The sequence below is a fragment of the Myotis brandtii genome, unplaced genomic scaffold (assembly GCF_000412655.1).
Source record: "Myotis brandtii unplaced genomic scaffold, ASM41265v1 scaffold225, whole genome shotgun sequence".
NCBI classification, from domain to species: domain Eukaryota; kingdom Metazoa; phylum Chordata; class Mammalia; order Chiroptera; family Vespertilionidae; genus Myotis; species Myotis brandtii.
The window spans coordinates 3528592-3552580 of record NW_005358435.1 but is presented as its reverse complement, the minus strand read 5'-3'; the positions used below and the strand labels follow the sequence as shown (position 1 = coordinate 3552580).

Sequence of the window (23989 nt, the reverse complement as noted above, 5' to 3'; positions counted from 1 at the left end):
CTCCTTCAACATCTCCTTCAGCCCTTCCCTTGGACTGACCACGCACTATATGCCAGGCACTGTCCTCACCCTCTCCATCCTCCCAGCAACCTTAGAACTTAGATACAGTTATGACCCTTCTCTTATGGGTAAGGAACCTGAGGCACAGAGAGGTCCAGCCACTTGTCTAAGGTCACACAGCAGAGGAAGTGGCGGAGCTGGATTTGAACTCACTCCGGCTCCAGAGCCTTAACTTGCCACCATTACAATATCCCTCCTCATGGAGAGACTATGAGGCTTATTGTCAAGTCCACGCCCTGGCACACAGCAGGTGATTAATAAATGTTAGATATGGCGACTCCCAAGGACATTTGCATCCACTGCTTCCGTGATGCCTCACAACAATCCCTTTTGCAAACGAGGAGACGGAGGCTCTATCAGTGGCGAAGAATCCAGGTCCTCTAACTCTAAATCCCACACTCTCTCTATTCTCCCCACTAGGGCTATCCTATCCCACGAAGGAGAGATTCTGTTGTTCACTGCTTTGTCCCCAGCACCTGGGAGAGTGCCTGGCCCATACTCAGTACTCAATACGTGTTTTCCCAGTGAATGGGTACAGCAGGGAGTTGGAAGGAATCGTTCAGCCCAAAGCCCCCCTTTACAGTTGGGGGACCTGAGACCTAGGGAGGGGCTGTGACTTGACTAAGGTCACACTGCTCAGCACCACTAAACCTATCCTTTCCCCCTGCCTGGCTCACCCTCTCTACTTCCTGTCCTGAGCAGGCTGAAAGATTCTGGAGCCCCAAAGGCACCCTCAAAGGCCACGTTAATGGGAAGCTGGCGTGGAGCCTCCCCCAACTTCATTACGCCGTCCAAGGTCGGTGCGGGAGAATGCCAAGAGAAACCTCAGAAAATGCCGGGGGAAAGCAAACAAGGCCCGGCTTGCCAGAGCTTTCGCACAGGGGCTGGGGAGCATTCCTGGCATGGAGGGCCGGGCCAGCCTTTAAAAGCCCTTTCAAACAAACCCTTGGACTGCAGCCCACTCTGGCCAGGTCCCCACCAAGTCAGCAGAAGAAGCAAAACCCTTGAGCCCAGGGGGACGGTGGAGCGTGGTCAGTGACAGTCCACCCTGAAGATGGAGGGAATGAGAGGAGGTGGGGCTGCTGGGTGGGGCAGACTGCCCTGGACTGGGCCACTCTTAGCTGTGGGTCCCTAGCACTTGGACATGGTGTAAGTTTCAAACAATAACCACTTCCAATGGGTGGGTGTCCCTAGAAGCAGAGACTGGGATGAGGATTCTTACGCACAGACTCATTGAGGAAGTACCTGTGGGAGACAGTCAGGGAGGGAAGCAAGTCTCAAGTCTCAGCAGGAAGTGAGCTTCGGCCTGACCCAGCCGGGAGCCCAGGCCCGTGAGCTGGGAGCTGCACAGTTGATCTCATCTTAAGAAGGCTGTACCCCTGACTCAGTGAGTCATTGGCTACAGGCTGCCTGGGGTGAGGAGGGAGCTGTAGGAGGTGGCAATCCCCTGGGCAGGTGGCTCCCATTGGCCAAGGGCAGTTGTGAGGAGGGGCAGCTGTAAGCTATTAGCAGGTGCGGGGTGCCGGCCTGTAAAGGAGATGGGGGTGAGGCTTCCACCACAGTGACTGCACCCTTATTGCATTAACTCATCATTATCTAAACGAGTGGTTCTCAACCTTGGCGGCACATTAGAATCACCTGGGAATCTTTTTAAAATCTTGATTTCTGGGCCTCATCCTTCGGAAATTCTGTTTCTTTGTTACTAATGTTGTGGCCTCATCCTCCGGAAATTCTGTTTCTTTGTTATGGGGTGGGGCCACTCACCCCATCACAAAGAAACAGAATTTCCGGAGGATGAGGCCCAGAAATCAGGATTTTAAAAAGATTCCCAGGTGATTCTAATGTGCAGCCAAGGTTGAGAACCACTGTCTTAGAACAAAGATGAGGGAGAAAACTAAACTGAACTGAGTTTAAGTTTCCACCACCCTCCACTGAAGGCCATTGAATCTGGTGTTCGAACAACAACAACAGCAACAAAAGTAAATTAATAAATTAAATAAAAAGGCGCTGTCCCACATCTGGGCTCACGGAGGGCAAGTTCAATCTCTCCCCCTTGCAGAATTCTGGAGCCGGGGAGACACCGAGGGTAGCGTGTCAGAACTGGAGCTCAGCCTCTGCGAGCTGTCATGCCCGCTGGGGAGGACTCGCCGAGGACAGACAGGAGGGGGCCTGGCTGGAGGATCACGCTGGGTCGATGAAGTTACAAGGTGAAGAAAGACAAAGCGGCCTGGCCAGGCCTCGGGGGAAGCCCCGGGACAGGCCATGGAGGATGGCGAGATCTGATCTCGGGGGAAGGTGGTGGGGCAGAGGGTCCTGGGGAAGGGGAAGGCCTGGCCTGCAGCCCCCACCCCAGCTTTGAAAAGCACCAGACCTTCCAGCCCCGAGCAGGGCCACACCTCACTTCTACCCACGGGAAGCTAAAGGCCCCTCACCTGGGCCCAGAACTCTACAGTGAGCAAAACACCTACTAGCTCAGCATGTTGAGGTGGGTGAGTCAAGGACTAAATTCCACAGGTGGGGGAACTGAGGCTGAGAGAGGTGCAGGGACTTGCTTCATGGATGAATGTTCATTAGTGTGCCCGGCACTAGTTCAGGTGCTGGGGTCCCTTAGTAAACAAGACAGAAGCCCCTCCACATGGAGCGTACCTTCAAGGGTGCCAGGTGTGGGGTGGGAGGAAGATAACAATTGTTATGGGAAAAAACAAAGCAGGGGAAGGAGAAAGTGCAGGGGGTGGGAGCTGCCACTTAAAGATGGACAGTGAGAGGCAGAAGAACAGCAGCTTTGGAGTTAAGCAGGTTCTGCGGTCGAATCCCAGAGCAGCCATGTGCTCGCAGCAGAGCTTTGGGCAAAGGACTCGCCTTTCTGAGCCTCGGTTTCCTCACCTGTAAGGAGGCTGGGTCTCTGGATAAGAGGCTTTAGTGACGGACACCAGGGCATAGGTGCTCTGCTTTGGAACTGTACTTCGAGGCCCGCCTGAATCAGAATCACCTGAGGTCCCTGGGCTGGTCCTGGGCTGCCTCTAGAGACGTTGATTCTGTGGTCTGACGGGCAGGCCTCCTGGGGTTTGAGAGCCCCTGACCCAGGGCTTGGGTGTGGAGTTAAGGAGCCTGTGGCTGCTCCCTGATGAGGACCTGCAGGTCCCCCAGGGGGGAAGTGGCCTCAAAGATGACACAGCCCAGCAATGTGCTCCCGTTATGCAGACAAGGAACCTGACGACCAGAGGAGCTGACGGATGAAGCTGAGGGACTTGTGTGAGGCCACACAGCTGGTACGCAGCGGAGCTGGGTCTGGGACATTGACAGGTGGATGGGGAGGTAACAGTCAGTTCAAGTAACAAGCAGTCGGACCCCAGAGAGTTGCAGGAGGATCAGGGTGAGAGTTGAATTTCATCCCTGGAATCGAATCCCTCTGGATGGGAGATGGATGCATGTTTCCTTCCCATTGGAGAGTGTTAAATGACCCTCCCCGGACTCCTGCTCGGTTAATTTTTAAGAAATGGAGACACCCTGGCCAGCCGCCCCGTGAGCCCCTTCCTGCCGCCCAGTGGCCTTGCCGAACCCCTGTGTGTGCCAATGTGGGACACACGCCACTGGTACTAGATGCATTGAAATCTGAATTTCTCACCCTCACTGCACAGTGGAATCACCCTGGGAGCTTCGAAAAATACCAACCCCAGTGTCCCACGCCTAGAGATTCTGATTTAATTGGTCTGGGAGGTGGCCTGGCATTAAAACTTTTAAAGATTCTCAGATGATTCTCTTGTGTAGCCAAGATTGGTTTCGCTGTACAGGGACAAGACGTCAAGTCACATGGATTCAGACTGAGAAGGTGCCAGCCTTTCCAATTTTCCTTCCAACCTTCAGGATCCCTAAAGGGGAAAGTCCCAGGCTGAAGCTAACGGGATTTTAACACTTCTCCAAAAAAACATACATCTCCTCTTTTAACTGACCGAGAGCAGGTGTCAGGCTCCAGCATCTGGCTAGAATTTCATAATATGATTCCAATCCCTCATGAGGTCAAATTTCCTCTTAAAACACCTTGATTTAAGTAAAATAAATGAATTAATTTAAAGAAGAATATTAACCAAATCCCTATTTTAGGTATTTTCCTTGGGTTCCGTGGCGATCTATGACCCAAGCTGGTCCCCACACTTGTGTCCTCCTCTGCCAACAGAGATTGGTTCAGAGATGAGCACTTGACCCAAGTGTGTCCAATCAGAGCCAATCCTGGGACTTTTGCTGGGACAGCCAGGAATGAGAGCCTGGCTAGATCAGCCAGGAACGAGAGCTTGGCTGGAACAGCCAGGATTGAGTCTGGAGACAATGTCAGCTCAGAGAGGGGATGTGGCCTGTCTGAGAAAACAGACCCTAGAGGTGGAGCTGGGATTTAACCATGTCCACCTGCCCCCAAAGGTAGTGCAACTTCTAAGTAAATCTGGTAAATTCTCTGGGATCCTTCGTTTTAGAAGCTCCCTCAGAATTTCTGTTTCCTAGTTTAGAGTCTTCATATGGTGTTTGCTTAAGGAAAATTCAATAGCGTCCTATAAAATAAAAACCAAGTAGGTATCTTTAAACATCTGATAGAAGGCACTATAGTCATCATCCAGCACACTGTGAGCAGCGGAGAAGAAAGATACTTGGCTGTAAAAAAAAATGTGGTGTCCTCGTTCCTTTCAGACTGGGATGTTAAGAACCTTCTGGTTCGAGTTTCAGCTAGACGTTCCAGACTATCTAATCCACTCCCCACTGAAAAAAAGTGTGATGTTAGCTTTCTGCCAACTGTGACTAGCCTCTGAATTCATTCATCCATCCATCCATTCAACACGATTTTGTGGAGTGCTTTCACAGAGGTAGGCACAGGACACAGCAGACGAGGCCTGCCATCTGGGAGCTCACAGTCCACTTGGGTGGGGAAAGGCAGGCAGTAATCAGATAGTCACTTAGATGGATGTGACATTATAATGGAAACAAGGGCCATCCACGATGGGCACATAGAACTTTGAAAACCATAACTGGGGATCTGATCCATTCAGAAATCAGAGAAAGCTTCCCAGAGGAGGTGACATTCCCTGTGGGAGCTTCAGGATGAGTAGACAATACTGGGTGAAGAAGAGAGGAAAAGCATTCCAGGCACAGGGAACAGCATGTGCAAACGCCTGAGGCAGGAAGGACTTTAGTAAGTATGACATGAGTGTGGCTGCACTCAGAAAGCCAGAGGGTCGTGGTAGGAGATGAAGTCAGAGAGGTGGGAGGCCTGGCCTCATGGAGCCTTGCAGGCTACTGGGAGGAGGTTTACCCTCTTCCTCCAATCCATTCACCAGAGAATTGGGGAAATCTGAGAGCTATCACAAAACATTCACACAATTGGGATTGTTTAAAACTTGGAGTTTGAGTTAGTTAAGGGGAAGAGGGAGAAGAGCAAAAGGAGGAAGGCAAGAGTCTAAGAATATAAGGAAGAAGCAAGTGAGGGGAATGGTATAGAGAGGAGAGAAGAGAGGTGTGCTGGTTCGGGCCTGAGCTCAGGAGGTAACAGCCTGGCTTCAAACACCACCTCCCACCTCTTAGCTGTATCCTTGCATGTGTTACTCGACCTCTCTGGGGCTCAGTTTTCTCACCTGTAAAATGGGGATTATAACAGTACCTTCCTCATAGGCCAGTGGTTCTCAACCTTGGCTGCACATTAGAATCACCTGGGAATCTTTTTAAAATCCTGACTTCTGGGCCTCATCCTCCGGAAATTCTGTTTCTTTGTTACTAATGTTGTGGCCCCCCATAACAAAGGGCCTCATCCTCCGGAAATTCTGTTTCTTTGTTACTAATGTTGTGGCCCCACCCCATAACAAAGAAACAGAATTTCCGGAGGATGAGGCCCAGAAATCAGGATTTTAAAAAGATTCCCAGGTGATCCTAATGTGCAGCCAAGGTGGAGAACCACTGTCACAGGGCGATGTGAGGGCTAAATGAGTTAATAACACCTGTAGAGTGATGTACGAGTGTTAGCTGTGTGGGTGTCATCAGAGAAATAGGCTGGGTTGTGCCCTCTAAGCTCTGAGTCCTCAAGGAGGCCCCAGGCTCAGCCTGGACAATTCGAGGGTGAGCAGTGACTGAGGGGATAGAGGACCCCTCTAGCATGGGACAAGCTTTGGAGGGTGGCTAAGAAATCTCCCTGGGGGACCCAAACTCTTCCTCCCTTAAGTGAGAATGTTTCGTATCTGGGTGGGAGGCCAGGTTCTGCATTTTTCTGAGTGAAAAGGAAGGGGCTTTGACCACCTCCCTCATAACGAGCCTCCAGTTCAGGGAAGATTACCCCCAAAGTAATGAATTTTGGGATCCAAAAGCAGTGACAAAAGGCCCATCATAAGGGGAATGACATCAAGTTTGGGAACTCAAGGGAAGGGTATTTAAGCAGAGGCCTAAAAGATGAGTTAAGAGGCAAAGGGGGCCAGGAAAGGGATGCAAGATTGTGCTAGTCAACATAGCATGTGCAAAGGCCCTGAGACGAGGCCCAGAATGGTATCCTGGGGAGCTGAGAAAGGAGACAGGAACCATATGATGTGCGTGTACTACGAAGATGGGTGGTAGTTCTTACAGGCCCTTAGCGGCCAGATAAGGATTTTGGAAGTTATCCTGACAGCAATTAGAAGCCCTGGGAGGATTAATGCCCCTCCCCACTGCTGCTTCCCCTCACCCCCATCCAAAAACTGTATAGGCATCGTGGATGAGATCGGAGGTGGGCTTCGCATGGAGTGATTTCACCATATCTAAAGAGCAACATTCAGATAAGGATTTTGGAAGTTATCCTGACAGCAATTAGGAGCCCTGGGAGGATTAATGCCCCTCCCCACAGCTGCTTCCCCTCACCCCCATCCAAAAACTGTATAGATATCGTGGATGAGATCGGAGGTGGGCTCCGCATGGAGTGATTTCACCATATATAAAGAGCAACATTCATTCATTCATTCATTTATTCAACACATTTTTATTTGGTAACTACTATATGCTAGGCACAGTTTTAGCACTGGGAAGATAGAAGTAAAACCTGATGGGACTTGTAAGGTAGTGGGATAAGTCAGACAAGAGCCAGATAAACATATAATATACAAGGTGGTGAAAAGGACTAAGAGCCCTGGCTGGGTAGCTCAGTCGGTTAGAGCGTCATCCTAATAAGCCAAGATTTCCAGGTTGGGGGTTCAATCCCTGGTCAGGGCACATACAAGAGTCAACCAATGAGTGCATAAGTAAGTAGAACAGCAAATCAATGTTTCTAGGCACAGTTTTAGCACTGGGAAGATAGAAGTAAAACCTGATGGGACTTGTAATGTAGTGGGATAAGTCAGACAAGAGCCAGATAAACGTATAATATACATGGTGGTGAAAAAGACTACGAGCCCTGGCTGGGTAGCCAAGATTTCCAGGTTGGGGGTTCAATCCCTGGTCAGGGCACATACAAGAGTCAACCAATGAATGCATAAATAAGTAGAACAGCAAATCAATGTTTCTCTCTCTTCCTTCCTCTCTCTCTAAAACCAATCCATCAATAAAAATAAAAATAAAAGAGAAAGAAAAGGGCTATGGAAGAAAATAAAGGAAGGCAAACGAAGGTTGGGGGAAGCAGGTGCTATAGCCATTTACTAGGGGATGTGACCCAGCACATTGTCCCTGCCACCCGCCTTTCACTGAGGGCCCATTACTTGCACCACTGTGAGTAGAGTTTAGAGATGATTTTTAGCACTTCTCTACCCTGTGATCAATGAAGCTCCCCAGTTGGCACCAGCCATGCTTTTGTTGTGACCGCAATGACCAGCGAACTGTCCCACTTCCCCACCTGTCGCTGCCAGCCACACATCTCCTGGGTTGGGTAGCCACAAGCCCTTGGCACTCCGTTCTGACCCTTGCCTAACACCGTTTGCCTTTTTCTGGAGAAGAGGGTGGTGAGATTATCGAGGTGCCCCCCAAGGCTTGGCAGGGCTGCTTCCCTGGGCCTGCTCCAGGCTAGCCATAAAAAAAGAAAACGGATTTAAACAAAGTTGACAACAGGTTCAAGGGTCTTTGGCAGGGGTACGGAAAGGAGCCATCTTTCAGCTGCCTTCCTGAGGATCATGTCACCTCTACGGGCACCTCCCGAGTGGATGGGTGTCAGAAACAATAAGGGAAAGAGGTATCAGTAAAAGAACCCCGCTGGCCAAACAGAGGTCTGGGGACCTTCCTTGGTTCATTTCTTCAGAAACTGCTGCCAGGAGTTGTGGATGATGAGGCGTTAATGATACATAAGGGACAAGACCCACAACATAACCATTTGGGAACCAGAGTTCTGTCTCCAAACATCCGTGTTCCAAAGGTGCCTGCCAGGATTCCGAGCGCGAGCACCACTGAAGTGTCCTGACCTTGAACCTCAGAATTCCGACTCTGAACATGAGTTCCAACCTGGAACATCAGCATTCCGACCTTGCCCGCTAGAGTTTCGGTCACGAGCAGCAAAGCTCTGGACACACACTCCTTGGGTCCAATTACGGATTTGAGGATTCTGACAGTAGATGGCAGGCTTCTGACCTTGAACCCCAGACCTTGAGTTGTGACCTTGGATGGTGGTGCTCCAACAATGAATAGCAGAGCAGTGATCTTGAGTGGCAGAATTCCAAACCTGAACACCAGAATTCCAATCCTGGGCACCCTAATTTCTAGACTTTCTCAATGCCCCAGCTCTCCAGCCTGAATTTGTGGAGCTGACATCACAGGGACATAAAGTTCAATTCTACACAATAAACTCTACCACAGGCCCACAGCCCCTAGAAATAAGCCAGATGCTCAGATGATAATGAGGAGGAGGATCAAAATAACAATAAAAATAATACCTGCTTACGTTTGTTGCACGTCAGGCACTTTGCATACTTTTATGTTATTCATTCCTCTGGACAAGCCCTGGGGGTTTATTATTCCCATCGTGCAGATGAGGAACCAGAGGCTCAGAGCCAGTCCATTTTGCTGACTCAATATCCAGTGCTTTTTCTAACCATGACAGCGGCTTTTTCTTCCTGCTCGGGTTGAGGCTGGGCAGGGGCACGATGGGCCCTGTTAGCAGATAAGTTAAGGATTTGCCATGAATTTCCCTGACTTGTGTTGGCATCCACCAGGAGTGAGCTGCCTTGGGTTTTGAAGCCAGGTCCCAGCTGGGTGTGACAGTCATTCACTCAACAAACACTTGCCACCCTGTGCTGTGCTTGACGCCAGGAGTAAGGAGAGAGTGGGACCAAGCTCTACTCTCTTCATCTCCCCCTTCCAGATAGGAGGGCCTCAGAGGCAAGAAATGAACCTCCTCTCATTGCTAGCCATTCGAAGCTTCTATGCTTTCAGGGGTCAAAAAGGGGAGCTCCATGGGCTGAATGTGGTCCCCAGATATGTTGCTTTTGGCCCACTCAAATGCTTTAATTTTTTTGGTTTTTGTTGTTAATCCTCACCTGAGGATGTATTTTTCTCCATTGATTTTTAGAGAGAGTGGAAGGGAGGGAAGGAGGTGGGGAGAGAGAGTAGAGAGAGGAACATTGATGTGACAGAGACGCAGCGATTGGTTGCCTCCCGCATGTGCCCCGACCAGGACTGGGATCAACCCTGTAACCCAGGTATGTGCCCCTGACTGGGAATCGAACCTGTGACCCTTCGGTGCTTGGGCTGACGCTCTAATCATTGAGCACACTGGCCAGGGCTCAAACGCTTTCATTTTAAAAAATTATTTGCCAACACTGATGTTTGGATATCTCATCTGAAAATTAAAATTTCTGGCGGAACTCAGAACAGAACCCAGCCTAGAGCTGAACAGCAGCTGCCTCTTTAAATGGGTGCATATGGCCCTGTTCACCACAGTCCCCACCACTTTCTGCTGCCTCCCGACACTAAGGCTGAGTGTTAACTGGCCTCATGGAACTCGCCCTCCCGCAGTTCTCCTGTCCAACCCTTCACTTGTTCACACCACTACCTGGCCCCTGGGGCCATCTGAGTGTGAGGTCCCTGCTCTGGCCTCCGCGTCCCTAGGCAGGAGCTTGAGGAGGCACTTTTCCCTTCACAGGTTCTCCAGGACCGAGGAGCCTTCTGCTCCCACCTAGGCCTTCTAAGTTGCTCTTCCCAGAGGGGATGGCCGGCTTCATGGGGTGCAACCTGCATAGTCACTGCAGGGCCCTGTGCTCAGAAGGGCCCCACCTGACTTAATACTCGGCTGTCTCCACAAATTTTTTAACAAGGGGCTGCATTTTCATTTTGCACTGCACCCCACAACTTCTATAGCTGGGCCTGCAGTGGATCACTCAGTACTAGGGGCACGAAGCACACACACCACACCCACGTACACACACACCACATATACCACACATACCACATACCCCCTGACACATACCACACGCATATGACACACACGACACATACCACATACACCATACACACCACACATACACATGACATGACACACATACCACACACAACACACATCCTATATAATAAAAGCCTAATATGCTAAGTGTCTGGTCATCCGGTGACTGGTCGACTGACTGTTCAACCAGTCAAAGCATAATACAGTAGGTCCTCGGGTTACATCGGAGATCCGTTCCTATGGCGTGTCGAAACGCGATTTCGCTGTAAGTCAGAACCCACCTACATAAGCATCTACGTTACTCACCTGGAGCACATACACAGCAGTATGTAATGAAGTGAAACAGTAAAAAAAATTTAAAAGAAAGATAACAATTCCTTACCTTTACTTGTGGTAAATAAATAATAAAAAACATAAAACATAAACAAATGGGAGATGGCGACTTAACCACAAAACAAGTCCGACGTAAGCCAAGGACTGCCTATATGCTAATTGCTAATGATATGCTAAGGCTGCTCAACTGCTCGCTATGACGTGCACTGACCACCAGGGGGTAGATGCTCTGACCACCAGGTAGGTTAGCTTGCTGCTGGGGTCTGGCCCATCAGGACTGAGCGAGATGGGCAGGACACGCCCTGGAGCCCTCCTGCAGTCCCTCCCCAACCAGATCATGCACCGATGGGGTCCCTCGGCCTGGCCTGCGCCCTCTCGAAATCCAATCTGACACTCCTCGGGGGATGTCGGAGAGCCGGTTTCGGCCCGATCCCGCAGGCCACTCCCCTCAGGAGGGCACCAGGGCTCACAGCTGGTGAGCACTGCTGCGGCAGCGTGCAAGCCTCTCCCGATTGGGACTGGTTGAGTGTGAGCCCATGGCAGGTGCAGTGGGGCGGAGATGAGTGAGAGCGGCAGGTAGGAGCTGCAGGCGGTGTTGGACTGCAGGTTTTGGCCTGATCCCCGCAGGCCACCCAGAGGGACCCCACCCATGCACGAATCCAGTGTAACATATACCACATACATACACACAAATAACACACACCACACACATACCATACACACACAACACATTACCCCCCCCCAACATACACAACACACACAATACACACACACCATGGACTACTCAATCTGTCCGAAGACCACCTCTATGGATTGGCCTGTTCTCCGGTCATAAGGCCAGTAAGGGTGTACATTTTTATACAAGGGCTGGGAGCGTGGACGCAGAAGCCTGGAGGGAGGGAGAAGGGACTAGGGGATTTGGCTTGGGTTGCATTTGCACAGAGCTTTATGGGGGTGTGATGGAGACTGGGCAGAAACTTGGGGAGTGTCTAAGCCCCCCACCCTCCAGTCACTCCTTGGCACAGACATTGCATGAAGAATGAGTGAGCAAGGTGTCATCAGAGGCTGGATTAAGGTGAGGTTTGGGATACATGCTCTTTCCTCTCTCCCTCTTGAGAAAAGGAAGGGAGAAGGAAGACTAACAAACATCTGTGCTTGGCCACACAATGCTGGCCACTCTGGCTCAGGTGAGTGTCCTTGTCTTTCTTGCTTGGCAAAGTTACCATGCTCATTTTTCAGCTGAGGAAACTGAGGCCCAGAGAGATGAGGGGTCTGTCTTCTAGCTCCTATGTGGCGGTGTTGGGATTATAAACCCTGGTCTCCAGAGTTCCAAACCAGAGTTCTTTCCACTTATATCAGGACGATGGCATATGAGAGAAGGGAAAGCACTGGTGAAGAGAAAGGGAAGGATGCCTGCCCCAAGGGGGCCTAATCTCGAAATAAACCAGAGATAGTGTATCACAGAAAGAGCGTGAACACCACCAGGTCCAAACTGATTATTCAATGTCAGGGAAGGCCCTTCTGAAGAGGTAACAAATGAGCTGAGACCTGAGGGATGAGAAGGGGCAGCCGGCATGGCAAGATATGGAGCCAGAGGCCCAGAGAGGTTAAGTGATTTGCACAGGGTCACACAGCTAGCCTTCCCTTCCTCCCTCAGTCCTCTAATCCCTCTGACAGAGCCCCTCCTCTGCATCAGGCCCCCGGCGACTTTGGAATGCAGGTCTGCAAACTATTCCTGTAAATGCTGTTGTTACCAAAAACATCCTTAGCAAATAGGTAAATGAATGTGGCAGATGTAACAATAAAACTTGATCTATAAACCAGTCAGCCCACCCACCCTGCTTTAGAGCACAGGAATAAATAAGATACAGTCCTAGACTTTGAGAACATCCTGCTTTAGTTGGGGAGATAAAAAGAAAAGTTGGGAAGAAAGTCAAATACAAGAGGGAGCGTGCTTAATGGTGCAGGAGAGGTGGAAACAGAGAATCTGTAGAAGAAAGATAATTTCTGCAGCTCAGGAAGGAGAAAAATCAAGTTCAGGTTCTCAGAAAGGGCCACCTACACTGAGAGGCGCTCTTTGACTATGCCCTGTTATTTGCCATCAAAACACCTTGCTTCCTTCCTTCAAGCATACAAATTACACTGTGTGGTTATTCTTTCATTTAATTTTTTTTACTTGTTTAAGGTCTAACTCCCTCCAGTAGGCTATCCGCTACATAATGGCTGTGGATTATATTTTGCCACCTTACATTTATTCTCCCCTCCCTTGGGAACAGTACTTCACTTTTTCTTTGGGGAAGCACCTCGTTCCCATTCTCAGTTTCATCCCAGTTCCAGCTATTGGCATGTGATCCCTATCTGGCTAAGTGATTGGCTCAGGGATGGGCCAATGAAAATGAGCCCAGGGATTTTGTTAAAACTATTGGGAAAGAGACTGGCTTTTTTTCTGCCCAGGATGGAAGTCTGAAGACTATCTTTCCAGCCATGTTGCCTTGCTGAGAAGCCACCACAGAGAAGAAGAGAACTTAGAGATACTGGAAACCAAGTCTTGATGACCTATTTAAGCGCCTGGATTCAGCCCTACCTAAACTCTTACCTAAGCAAGGACTTATCCATTGTATTTATTTTGCTTAAGTCCATTTGAGCTTCATTTTTGTCACCTGCAACTAAGAATCCTAACTAATAGATACACAAGCGATTCTCAAGCACCCAGCACAGATCCTGGTATCCTATATAAAAACCCTAACATGCAAATCGACCGAACGGCAGAACAACCGGGCAAATGACCGGTCGGTCTGATGCCCACTGACCACCAGGGGGGCAGACACTCAATGCAAGAGCTGCCCTCAGCCCGCAGGCCCCCACTGGTGGCAGTGGTGGTGGTGGGGTCGGTGAGCAGGCAGTGCCAGGCCAGCCAAGGCGGGTGCCAGCGGGGGCCTCCTCCGCCCCCGATTGCCCCGCTGGTCACTCTGCAGATTGGCCCTGATCGCTGGCCAGGCCTAGCGACCATACCCGTGCATGAATTTCGTGCACTGGGCCTCTAGCATAGAAATAAATGTTTATCATACAAAGAACAGATGGCGTGCACACAGACCCACATAAAGTTATACGGGTCGGAGAAGCCTAGAAAGGAAGCTAACTTTGAAAGCAAAAGGATTGTCCCAGGAATAGGAGAGGGAGTGACTGAATCAAATTGCAGTCAGTATTTCAAGGAACAAATAAAGGATGTGTAAACTTACCCAAGGCATAGGAGATAAAAGAAAATTGATCCATTCAAAGAGACAGTGGGAACTCCAGACATGATAAGCAAATGGAAGGCTGGTTCAACGTTATCCTCTTATCTCTGCCTTTCTTTCTGCTTCTCATATGCCCCGACAGGGCAATCATGGGCTGCGGCTTTAGTACAATTGGGTCTGCAAGGCCTCTAAAAGGCAGTGCTGGCCAAGGTCCAGGGCCTCAAGGGTCATAGAGGCCTTGGAGAGACTCCGGGAAGGGCCCTAGGTAGCAATTAGGGAAATGTGGTAGCTTATTTTTAGAATCCGTTTGATTCCAGGTCCATTACCTGGCGGATGTGAGTGATGGTGTGGAATTGGCCAATGTAACATTATTCTCTCAAAGGCAGTGTCCGCCTGCCAGGCCATGGTGGGCAGTTATGGTGGAGAACAGCCTTGCCTTGCTGCCGAGTAAAATGGAGGGAGCACCTCAAGGGTGGGAGGGGGCACCTCAGGAGCCTGATTTAATCCTGTCTCCTTGCTGTGAATGGAAGGCAGGAGGTCACCTCTTCCTGGCCTAGGAAGTGTGGAGATAGCAGTGGGCAGATAGAGACAAGGAAGGTAGGAGGGAAAGGAGGGGCACCCTGGGGAGACTCTTGCCTTGTAAGGGAGACCCCTCTGATCAGTCGTCATAAGATCATGCACATTTTCCCGTTTACTCACTCAACAAATGCTTACTACCACTTAACTACAACAGCAACAACAACACTGTTCACTCGCAGTGAACATTTGCTGAATGGCAGGCACTATTCTGAGTGCTTCAGATAAAACTGGTTGTTGAGTGTCCCCGAAATCATGGATCAGGAAGTTGATCAGAGAAGTTAAGTCATTCACGTTAGGGCACACAGCTCAGAAGTACTGAGCTGACATTTGAACCCGTGCAGTCAGGTTTCAGAGCCTGCTCTCCGAAGCTCTCTTGTCTCTCTGAGGGTCAGTCCTGGCATCCACGGAACAAGCCCTACGCTAGCCTTCACAGTGTTTTGTGCAAAGAAGGTCGGAACATCAGCTTTCCAGGGCACAGAGGAGGGAGCGGTCGGTGCTGCCAGAAGGTGGTGTGGGTGGTAGAGGGAGGGAGAAGCCGGGCCTTGAAAGGTGGGAAGAGAGAGGCTGCGGGCAGACAAGGGGAAGAAGAAGGTGCAAGGTAGAGGAATCAGCTTGGGCCGAGGTATGGAGCAGGACTGGGGAAGGATGGAGTATTTGGGGAATGCCAGAGGTGGGTATGGTGGGAGCAGACCGTACCGGGGAGAGAGGATGGGAGGAGGTGAAGGTGGCGATGTTGGCTGCGGCCTTGAGGGTCAGGCTGAGGAGTCTGGACTTTATCCTGGGGGCAGTGAGAATCCTGGGAGGATTGGTAGAAGGGGGTGATTGACATGAACAGATTACACGTGAGGAAGATGGCTCTGGTTCTCGGGACTGGAAGGGGATGGCGGAAGGCAGGGTGGCCAGGGCAGAGGCTCAGTGCTCAATGGAAAGGCCAAAGTCCAGCAGAACAGACAAGGTCATCCTCTCATCTTACCTCCCTAACTCCTCTGTTGGTTTACTCTGCCCTCGGCATACTAGCCACCTGGTGGTGCCTTGACTGCCCCAGACACGCCCCAGGGCCTTAGCACATGCTGTTTTTTTTCTACCAGGAACACTCTTCTCCCAATAGTCCACATGCCTCCCTCTCTCCCTTCCTGCAGGTCTCGGCTTAATTGTCACATTTTGGGGGCTCCTTTCCTGACCACCCCACCTTGGTTAAACCCCTCACCTGCTGACCTTTCTCCATGGCACCTATCACCAAACAAAACAGGACACTTTTATTTGATATTGTCATTTCATCCATAAATACTTCAGTGTGTATCTCAAAAAGATAAATATTTTTAAACATAATCACGTGAGCATTATCACATCTAAAAATAGCATTAATTCCTCAATCACATCAAATATCCAGCTAGCATTCATCTTCCCTGTCTCATGATTTCTTTTTCACAGTTGCCTTGCTCCAGTCAGTATCTGTACTTGTTTATCTTGTGAGTGGTCTCACTCTCTCCCCTACGGAAATATCAGTGCCATTAGGGCTGGGATCTTTGTTTTATTCTCTGTCATGTCCCCAGCACCCAGCCCAGGGCTTGGCACACAGTAGGTGCTCCATAAATCTTACTGAATGAATGAACACATCCAAATAAGAGTTTTATATTTTATATTTTTCGGCCTTACATTTAGGTCATTGACCTATTTTGAGTTAATTTTTTGTATGTGGTGTGAGGTAAGGGTCCAACTTCATTCTTTTGCACGTGGACATCAAGTTTCCCAGCACCATTTGCTGCTCTGGGTGACTCTGACTGACAGGGAGGGAGAAGGAAGGGAAGGCCGGTCAACTCTGACTCTCGGAGGGAGAGGGGCCCTAAGGTGGTGAAGGTCAGAGGCCCTGACACACAGGTCTTTGGTTAGTTCCCCCAGAATGAGACTAAGACAGGGATCCACGTACAGGTGGCTTATGTGGGAAGTGATCCCAGAAAACACTGGGAGGGGAGAGAAGATGTGAGACGCAGAAGGGAAAGAGGCCAAGCCAGGTGTATTATCAAGCCAGGACCCACTGTGGACACCTGAGGCTTAATTCTGAGGAACTCTGGGGGCCAGTGTAGACTATGCACCTGGGCGGTACCCCCATCCGGGGCGAGGGAGGGAGGGCAGGTGTCTATGTACCTTCTCCCATCAGTCGGCAGCTGAGGGCTAGTCTGCGTGGGCCATTAACTACCTGTCTTCACTGGACTCACTAGCTGGAGGTCGCTTCTAAGCAAAGAAGTGTAGGCCCTGGAAGCTGGCAGTTGGGCAGTGGCACTGAACTGGTAAGAGTCTACAGGACACGATGGGACACTGAACACATCTCTTCTGTCACAGTCTTGCCCCAACTGCCCATGTGACTTTGAGCAAGTTACGTAACCTCACCTTATAATGAGCCTGTATCATTTTATAAGAATAATACATTTTTGAAAAGAAGCTTATGTATCCAGCAGGATTGTTAGGAGGATTGAGACAATAACAATTGAAAACACCACCACCACCACCAAAAAACCCCCCTAACAGTTATTAAGGGCTTTCTATGTGTCAAACCCTATCTGAAGTGTTCTGCATACATTATTAACTCATTCAATTCCGGTAGCAATTCAATGAGGCAGGCGCTGCTGTTGGGCCCATTTTATGAGTAAAGGAACCGGGGCCCAGGGAGGAGCAGTAGTTTGCCCAAATCACATGGTTATGAGTAAAGGCCAAACTTTGAATTTGGGTGATCCAGCTCTAAAATCGGGGCTCCTATTCATAATGCTATCAGGCGTAGAGGTACACGAAGTGCTGGGGATGGAGTTGGTGCTTAATGGGTGCTTGTTCTCTTTCAGTTAATTAAATGTTGGCCAAGCTGCTCCTTTGGGCACCACTTTTTCTCTCCTAAGCATTTCCACATTCTCTAGCCTATCAGAGACTTTCAAAACTCCCGAAGACCAGCTGCCAAGGTCTCGCATCCTGGAGGAATGGAAAGATCCCTGAGCCTTGATAAGGGTAGCAGTGGGGTCAGAAAGGTCTAGAAATGGTCCCCAATCTTTTACCAACTTGGTGTGTGACCCAGGCAAGCCCTTGAAGCATCCTCCATGTTTCCCTTTATCTAATCGGGATACTGGATTTATGAAGCGTGGCTTCCACACTTCTCATGCACTATCATACTTCATCCTCCGGGCAACCCTGTGAGGTGGGTTTTCGCATCGTCTTCATTTATAGATTAGGAAATGGAAGCCCTGGGAAGGGAAGTGACCTGCCCAAAGTCCAGAGCTAGGAAATGGCAGGGCTGGGATTCAAACCCAGGTCTGTGTGTCCCCACAGCACATCGTCTCCCAGGAATACATACAAGTATCGAGAATGACTGACCCGGGGCCAGCAAGAGCCCCAGCCAGACGACGGATGGCGCTGGGAAACCCCATGAATCTGAGCTGGTCTCCCTCATTTTTCTTGATGAGTATGCATAGGTCCCCCTGGTTCAGGTCAAGGAAGCAGCAGCATCACACTAGAGGCGTGGGATCCTAACAGGGCAGGCAGTGACCCCACAATCAATAACACTGCAATCGGAGATGTTACCGAACAGGGAAGTAGCTAGGATAGAGCATTTCAGTGTGACACTAGTACTCTCCATTGTCATTTATTGAATGCTAACCGTGGGCTGGGCACTGGGCTAAGATCTTTATGCAGATTATCTCCTAATGGCCCCACATGGTGGGCTCCATTTCCTAGATGAGGAAACTGAGACTCGGAGGAGAGGAATTTGCGCCAGGTCACATTTCCTGGCAGGATGGAGCTGAGGAATGAACCACATCTATTGGACTCCACAGAGTTGATTCTTCATTAAGTCTGCAGTGGGTGAAATACTGACCCCTGTCTCTGAAAAAGAACACTTCCTCTTTTGAATATAATAATAACAACAATTCACAATAATAAAGTACTTTCCATTTGCAAATTACATTTACATCTGGAATCTCACTGAATCATCAAAAGAGCCCGAAGAAGTGGGCCACCGTTCAGCAGATGAGCTCACTGAAGCTCAGAGAGCGTGAATGGTTCCAGGATTAAGAAACACCGGCCTGGGAACCAGACCACCCTGGGTCCAAAACTCTGGCTCTGCCATTTCTATTCCTTCAACAAATATTTACTGGGCACTTAGCTGTGTGAGCTCCCACAAGTGACTTCACCTCTCAGCGCCTCCATTTACTTCCTCTTTGTAAGAGTCTTAACACCACTCATCAAATCCATCCTCTCTGTCCTCTGACAATGCCAGACACTTGCTTTCCCAGGCTTCTCTGTGGCTATAGCCTGAGCATGTGACCTGCTTCTGGCCAATGGGATTTAAGGAGGCTTTTGGGAAAGGCTGATCTCTCAAGGAAAAACGGGGCACACAGGATGAAACGCCCCACTGAATTGGTTGGATATGATGTGCCAACATTTGAAGGCTGGAACTGGGTAGCCATTTTGGGATATGAGGCATCAAGCTGGAGGACCAAGCCACTTGCAGGAGTTGGAGGAGCCGAAAGATGAAAAGAACCTAGAATCCTGATGGCACCATGGAGCCATTTCTCCGAAACCAGCTCCTTTGAAACTTGCTGTTATGTGACATGAGGCATCTTCCTCCTTCTAGAAGCCACTTCGAGTTTTCTATACTGTTACTTGCAGCCCAAGCAGTCAGACCAGGGGTCCTCAAACTTTTTAAACAAGGGGCCAGTTCACTGTCCCTCAGACCGTTGGAGGGCCGGACTATAGTTTTAAAAAAAACTATGAACAAATTCCTATGCACACTGCACATATCTTATTTTGAAGTAAAAAAACAAAACGGGAACAAATACAATATTTGTATTTGCATGTGGCCCGCGGGCCGTAGTTTGAGGACCCCTGAGTCAGACTATCTGGGTTGTCGAAGGGATTTCAACGAGCGAGTGGATGTAAAGTTCCACTAGTCAGAGCCTGGCACAATAAACAGCAGCTACTCTGGAAATGAAGGAATCACCGTAGGGCTCGATCCCTGAGACTGTTCCAGGGAACACAGACACTGCGGATGAGTTCCCGCTCTCTCCTGCTGAGAGCAGCCTGTGGAGTTTTCCGAGAAAGCAGAAACCCAGTGGTGGCCCCGCACCGAAACCCTGTCACTTTGTTGGGGCTGACCCCACTTCTAAACAAGAATCAATCACACTGCCTTTTGCCTAATGGATTTTGATTTTCACTCCCCTGACAGCGAAGGCTAAGGCCTGTGCTTTGGTTGGTCTCCGCGTTGCCAGAACATCCCATCAATTATTAACAGCGCCAGCTCAGCCTCCCAGTACTGCTATCAGAAGGAAAGGGTTTGCCACAGCTCAGCCCACTCAACCATGGAGAAAGGTCCCACCTTCTATGTGCTAGGTACTGTGAGAAAGTGTGGCAAACACGACTTCCATGATGACCCTGTAAGGTGGGCCTTTTATCTCCATTTTACAGGCGGGAGGCTGGGGTTTGGAGAGCTGAGGAACTTGCCAGAGGCCAGAAACTGGGGAGGGTGCTGGAGTGGGCCTGGACCCCTGTCTGTTCTTTTTTTTTTTTTTTTTTAATATATTTTATTGATTTTTTACAGAGAGGAAGCGAGAGGGATAGAGAGTTAGAAACATTGATGAAAGAGAAACATCAGCTGCCTCCCGCACACCTCCAACCGGGGATGTGCTCGCAACCAAGGTACATGCCCTTGACCAGAATCGAACCTGGGACCCCTCAGTCCGCAGGCTGATGCTCTATCCACTGAGCCAAACCAGCTAGGGCCCCTGTCTGTTCTTGCTCTTAAACATTGGGGTAGGGCCATTTCTGAATCTCAGAGGGTAAAAAGGAGGACTGCCCAGACATGCTCCTCCATTTTACCCTCTCCTTCTGTGGCTTCTGAGAAGTTTCCACAGGCCTTGCTGTCGGACAAGCCAGGCATCCAAATTGGGGGGATGAATGGGAGTGAGGGGAGCACAGGGAACTGGGTTGTAGGTGGGCAGTGAGGGAGGAATGACAGATCCCCAAACCCTGAGACACAGTGACTGACTGATTGCTTGATTCATTCATTTATTCTGCATTTAGTTATTTGAGTTCCTCTGTGCCAGGCACCATGATGGGTGCTGGGAGCAGGGCAGTAAACACAACTCATGGCGTTTACTCTCTTGTGTGGGAGACACAGAGAAACAAAAGGAAGCAGATACCATTTCAGATGGTGCTTGAAGCCTATGCAGGAAAGACACTGAATGATATGACAGAGAATGAGGGGAAGGAGGCTGTTTAAAACAGGGCTCAGGAAAAGCCTCTCTGAGGAGACATTTGGGCAGGGCCTGCTTAAATGAGGCATGAGGAGAAGTGGCTGGCCATGAGACAATCCGAGAAAGAGCAATCCAGGCAGCAGGAACAGCAAGTGCAAAGGTCCTGAGGTAGAATAAAGCCTGACTGGGTTAGGGAACAGCAAGGAGTCCAGCAGGGCCGGAGCAAGTGAACTAAAGGAGAATAGAAGGAATGGCTCCGAGAGGTCATGGGCCTGCATTCAGGAGTGTCTGGTATGTCGTGGTGAAGGTTTGGATTTAATTCTGAGTGTGAGGGGAAACCTCTGGAGGATTTTGAGCAGATGAATAATGTGAGCCCATTTACATTTTGAAAAGCTCACTCTAGCTGCTGTGTGGGCAGTGGATTGCAAGGGCAAAAGTGGAAGCAGGCAGACTGGGGAGGAGGCTACGGCACTTATTCATTATGGAAAGAACCGGGTCTTTACAATCACACTTGAGTTTGAATTTCTGACTACTTCTGTTTGATGTTAGACCAGTTACTTAACCCTCTGAGCCTCCCTGTTTAAGAAAGGTGGGATAATCATAGAGAATTGGCATAAGGACTAACGGTGTTGTTACACTTCTTACACGGTAGGTGTTTGATCAATGACAGGCAGGATTTCTATCCTGAGAGCCAATGAGCTTGCCTGCCTTCCCATTTCAGTTCTGGCCATCCACCTGCCAGGCATGTGTGCCGGCTGAGCCTGGGATCACAGCGAGGTCACAAAGCTATCCCTGTGAGCAGGTTAACCCAACGGGGAGACGAGGCTGTTTATTCCCAAACAGTGTCTTCTGCAAGCCTGAGCTTCCCTGTCTTGCTGTCAGATGCCGACCTAAACACTGCCTTTTACCTGCTTCTTCTCTGTGAGGGTGGCCCTCCCCTCCCCTGCCTCTTACTCTCATGTCTTAGGGACACAGGGAGGAGGGAGAGTCGTGTCTGGGCCTAAACAGGATGTGGAGGGCAGAAACCCATGTCAGGCCTGGAAATAGCAAAATAAGTCTGTTGATCCTAAGCCGGTTAAGGGTGAGTGACTGTCTTAAGAAGGAGGCTTTTTGGACACGAAACCTGGGGCAGGCTTATGACCAGAGGCAGCCTACATCCTCAGAAGAGGAAAGCAGGCCGAGGAATCTCTGTCCTCTTTAGGGTTGACAGGGAAGAGGGAGAACCTACACGCTTCCCTCCACTTCCCTCCCAGCCACACCCTCCTGCAGCCCCTCTCAGAGGTCTCTCCTTGGACAGTCAGATCTGGGCAAAGTACCCCACAGGGCTCCCTTCAGACTTGGCCCTGCAGGTGAGCCTTAGTGGGAGCTGACTGAGCCAGGGGGATTCCATAATGAGAGGCCAGGCTGGATGAAGGGAGCCCTTGCTAATATATCATGGCTGGCATGTAGACTTCCTCCCTTCTTTCCATGAATACATTGACCTACCCCCCCCCTCCCCTTTTGGCCCTGCTCTCAGGTCTCAGATGGTGAGCTATGCTCAACACATCTTTTCCGACTTGGTCTTCTTGGATTTTGGCATTAACACCTCTCTTTTCGGGGCTCCCCCTGGGCCCCAGATGAACTTCATTATAGCACTGAACATACTGTGTTGTCATTTGTTCTGACACCCAGCACATTGGCCACATGAAGACAGGCCCTATCTCTCCAAGACAGCTCTGAATCCCAGCCTGACACAGGGAAGTTGCTCCTGTCCTGGCCTGGCCCCCACCCAAAGCCTCTCTCAGTCCCTCACACCTGGCAGCACACAGGACTGCCTGGCCCACCAGTGCCATCAATTTCATCCCTGCCTCCTTCTTCGGCTTTATTTTTCACACTGCCTCATTTTTCTCTCCTATTTTGAAATGTACATTCTCTTCCAACAGCCAGAGCATCTTTACAAGCTGCATCAAACCATTCGTGGAATAAGCTCACCACATAAATAAAGAGCAAACCAGTGGCGACCTTTTGCCCACAAGCGTCCTCAGCCAACGACATGCGTCACGCACGCACACACCCACCCCTCAGAGTCCCTCTGCCTCATTTTTCTTACTTATGTTAAAACGGCCTGATGGTATCTCAGTGTCCTCCAAGCAAGTCTATAAGCTGCTTTCATTCCCTCCTTGGGGGCAGTGTGGGGTTATAAATACAGGGATAAGTATTAAAATTGCAGGGTGACACCCCCTCCAGCCTGAGTCTGGGACTTCCCGAGGGAGCATTCTGTAGAATGGACCAAACTCAAGCCTGCTCCTCCCCAGCAAGGCTTCACTGCTTCTCTGTGCTCTCTTTCTCGTTTGCAATGTCCATCCTCTTGCTGTGGGCTTTTAGAAATCTCTGCAAGTCCTTTTCTCCAACAAAGTCAGGATATAAAGTATTGAATAATAAAAGGAGGGGGTGCCCTGGCCCCATGTGGCTTGGAGGATAGAGCCGCGGCCCTCCAATGGAAGGGTCCCTCTCTTTCTCTCTCTCCTTCCCTCCCTCTCTCCCTTCCACTCTCTCTACAAATCAATGGAAAAAAATCCTCCAGTGAGGATTAACAACAACAAAGATGGGTGACCAGTACCACACAGGAACAATCTGCAGAGGCTAGCCTCGCTTCCAAGGTCTAGGCTACAGCCCCTTCTTCTTCAGAGTCCCCCAGCCGTGGTCATCAATCTGGGGACACAAGCAGAATCCCCCAGCCCAGCAGCCCCCAGATCCCACGCTTACCTTGGCAGCCACCGAGGAATTGGGCTTCTCCAGCAGGTCCCAGAGCTTCTTCCTCTTCTCCGCACAGCACGTGTTATCGAACTCCTCGCCCTCCCGCTCTCGTAGGGTCTCGGCCTCACGTTTGAGCTCCTCGTTCATCTGCTCCTTCTTCTGGTGGTAGCGAGCCTGGCAGCAGGACTCCAGGTAGATTTCATCGATGCCCCAGTAGTCAAGCTCTTGGCTGAAGCTGAGCGCACACATCTCCTCCATCATGTGCAGCCGCCCCGTGCGGTAAAAGTTGAGGATGGAGGTGAAGGCGCCCGGGTGGCGGTCGAAGAAGTATTCGTTGTCCTCGAGGCTGTAGTCGTCGCACACTTCGAGCAGCGAGTCGTGGGTGTTGCAGTCGCGGAGCTTGCCCAGCCGCGTGCGGGGCAGGCGGTCCAGGGTGCGCCAGAGCACCTCGTGCG

General features: G+C 50.2%; 1 protein-coding gene across 1 annotated transcript in view; it reads right to left on the bottom strand.

The window, feature by feature from the left end:
* KCNB1 (potassium channel, voltage gated Shab related subfamily B, member 1) overlaps positions 1–23987 on the bottom strand; it is a gene marked incomplete at its 5' end in the record, with an annotated part of 90477 nt that extends 66490 nt beyond the window's left edge. Inside the window, one exon of the mRNA XM_005866231.2 lies at positions 23544–23987. Within this exon, the coding sequence (XP_005866293.1) occupies positions 23544–23987 (444 nt within the window). The remainder of the gene's footprint in view (positions 1–23543) is intronic.
* Between the last annotated feature and the right edge of the window lie 2 nt (positions 23988–23989).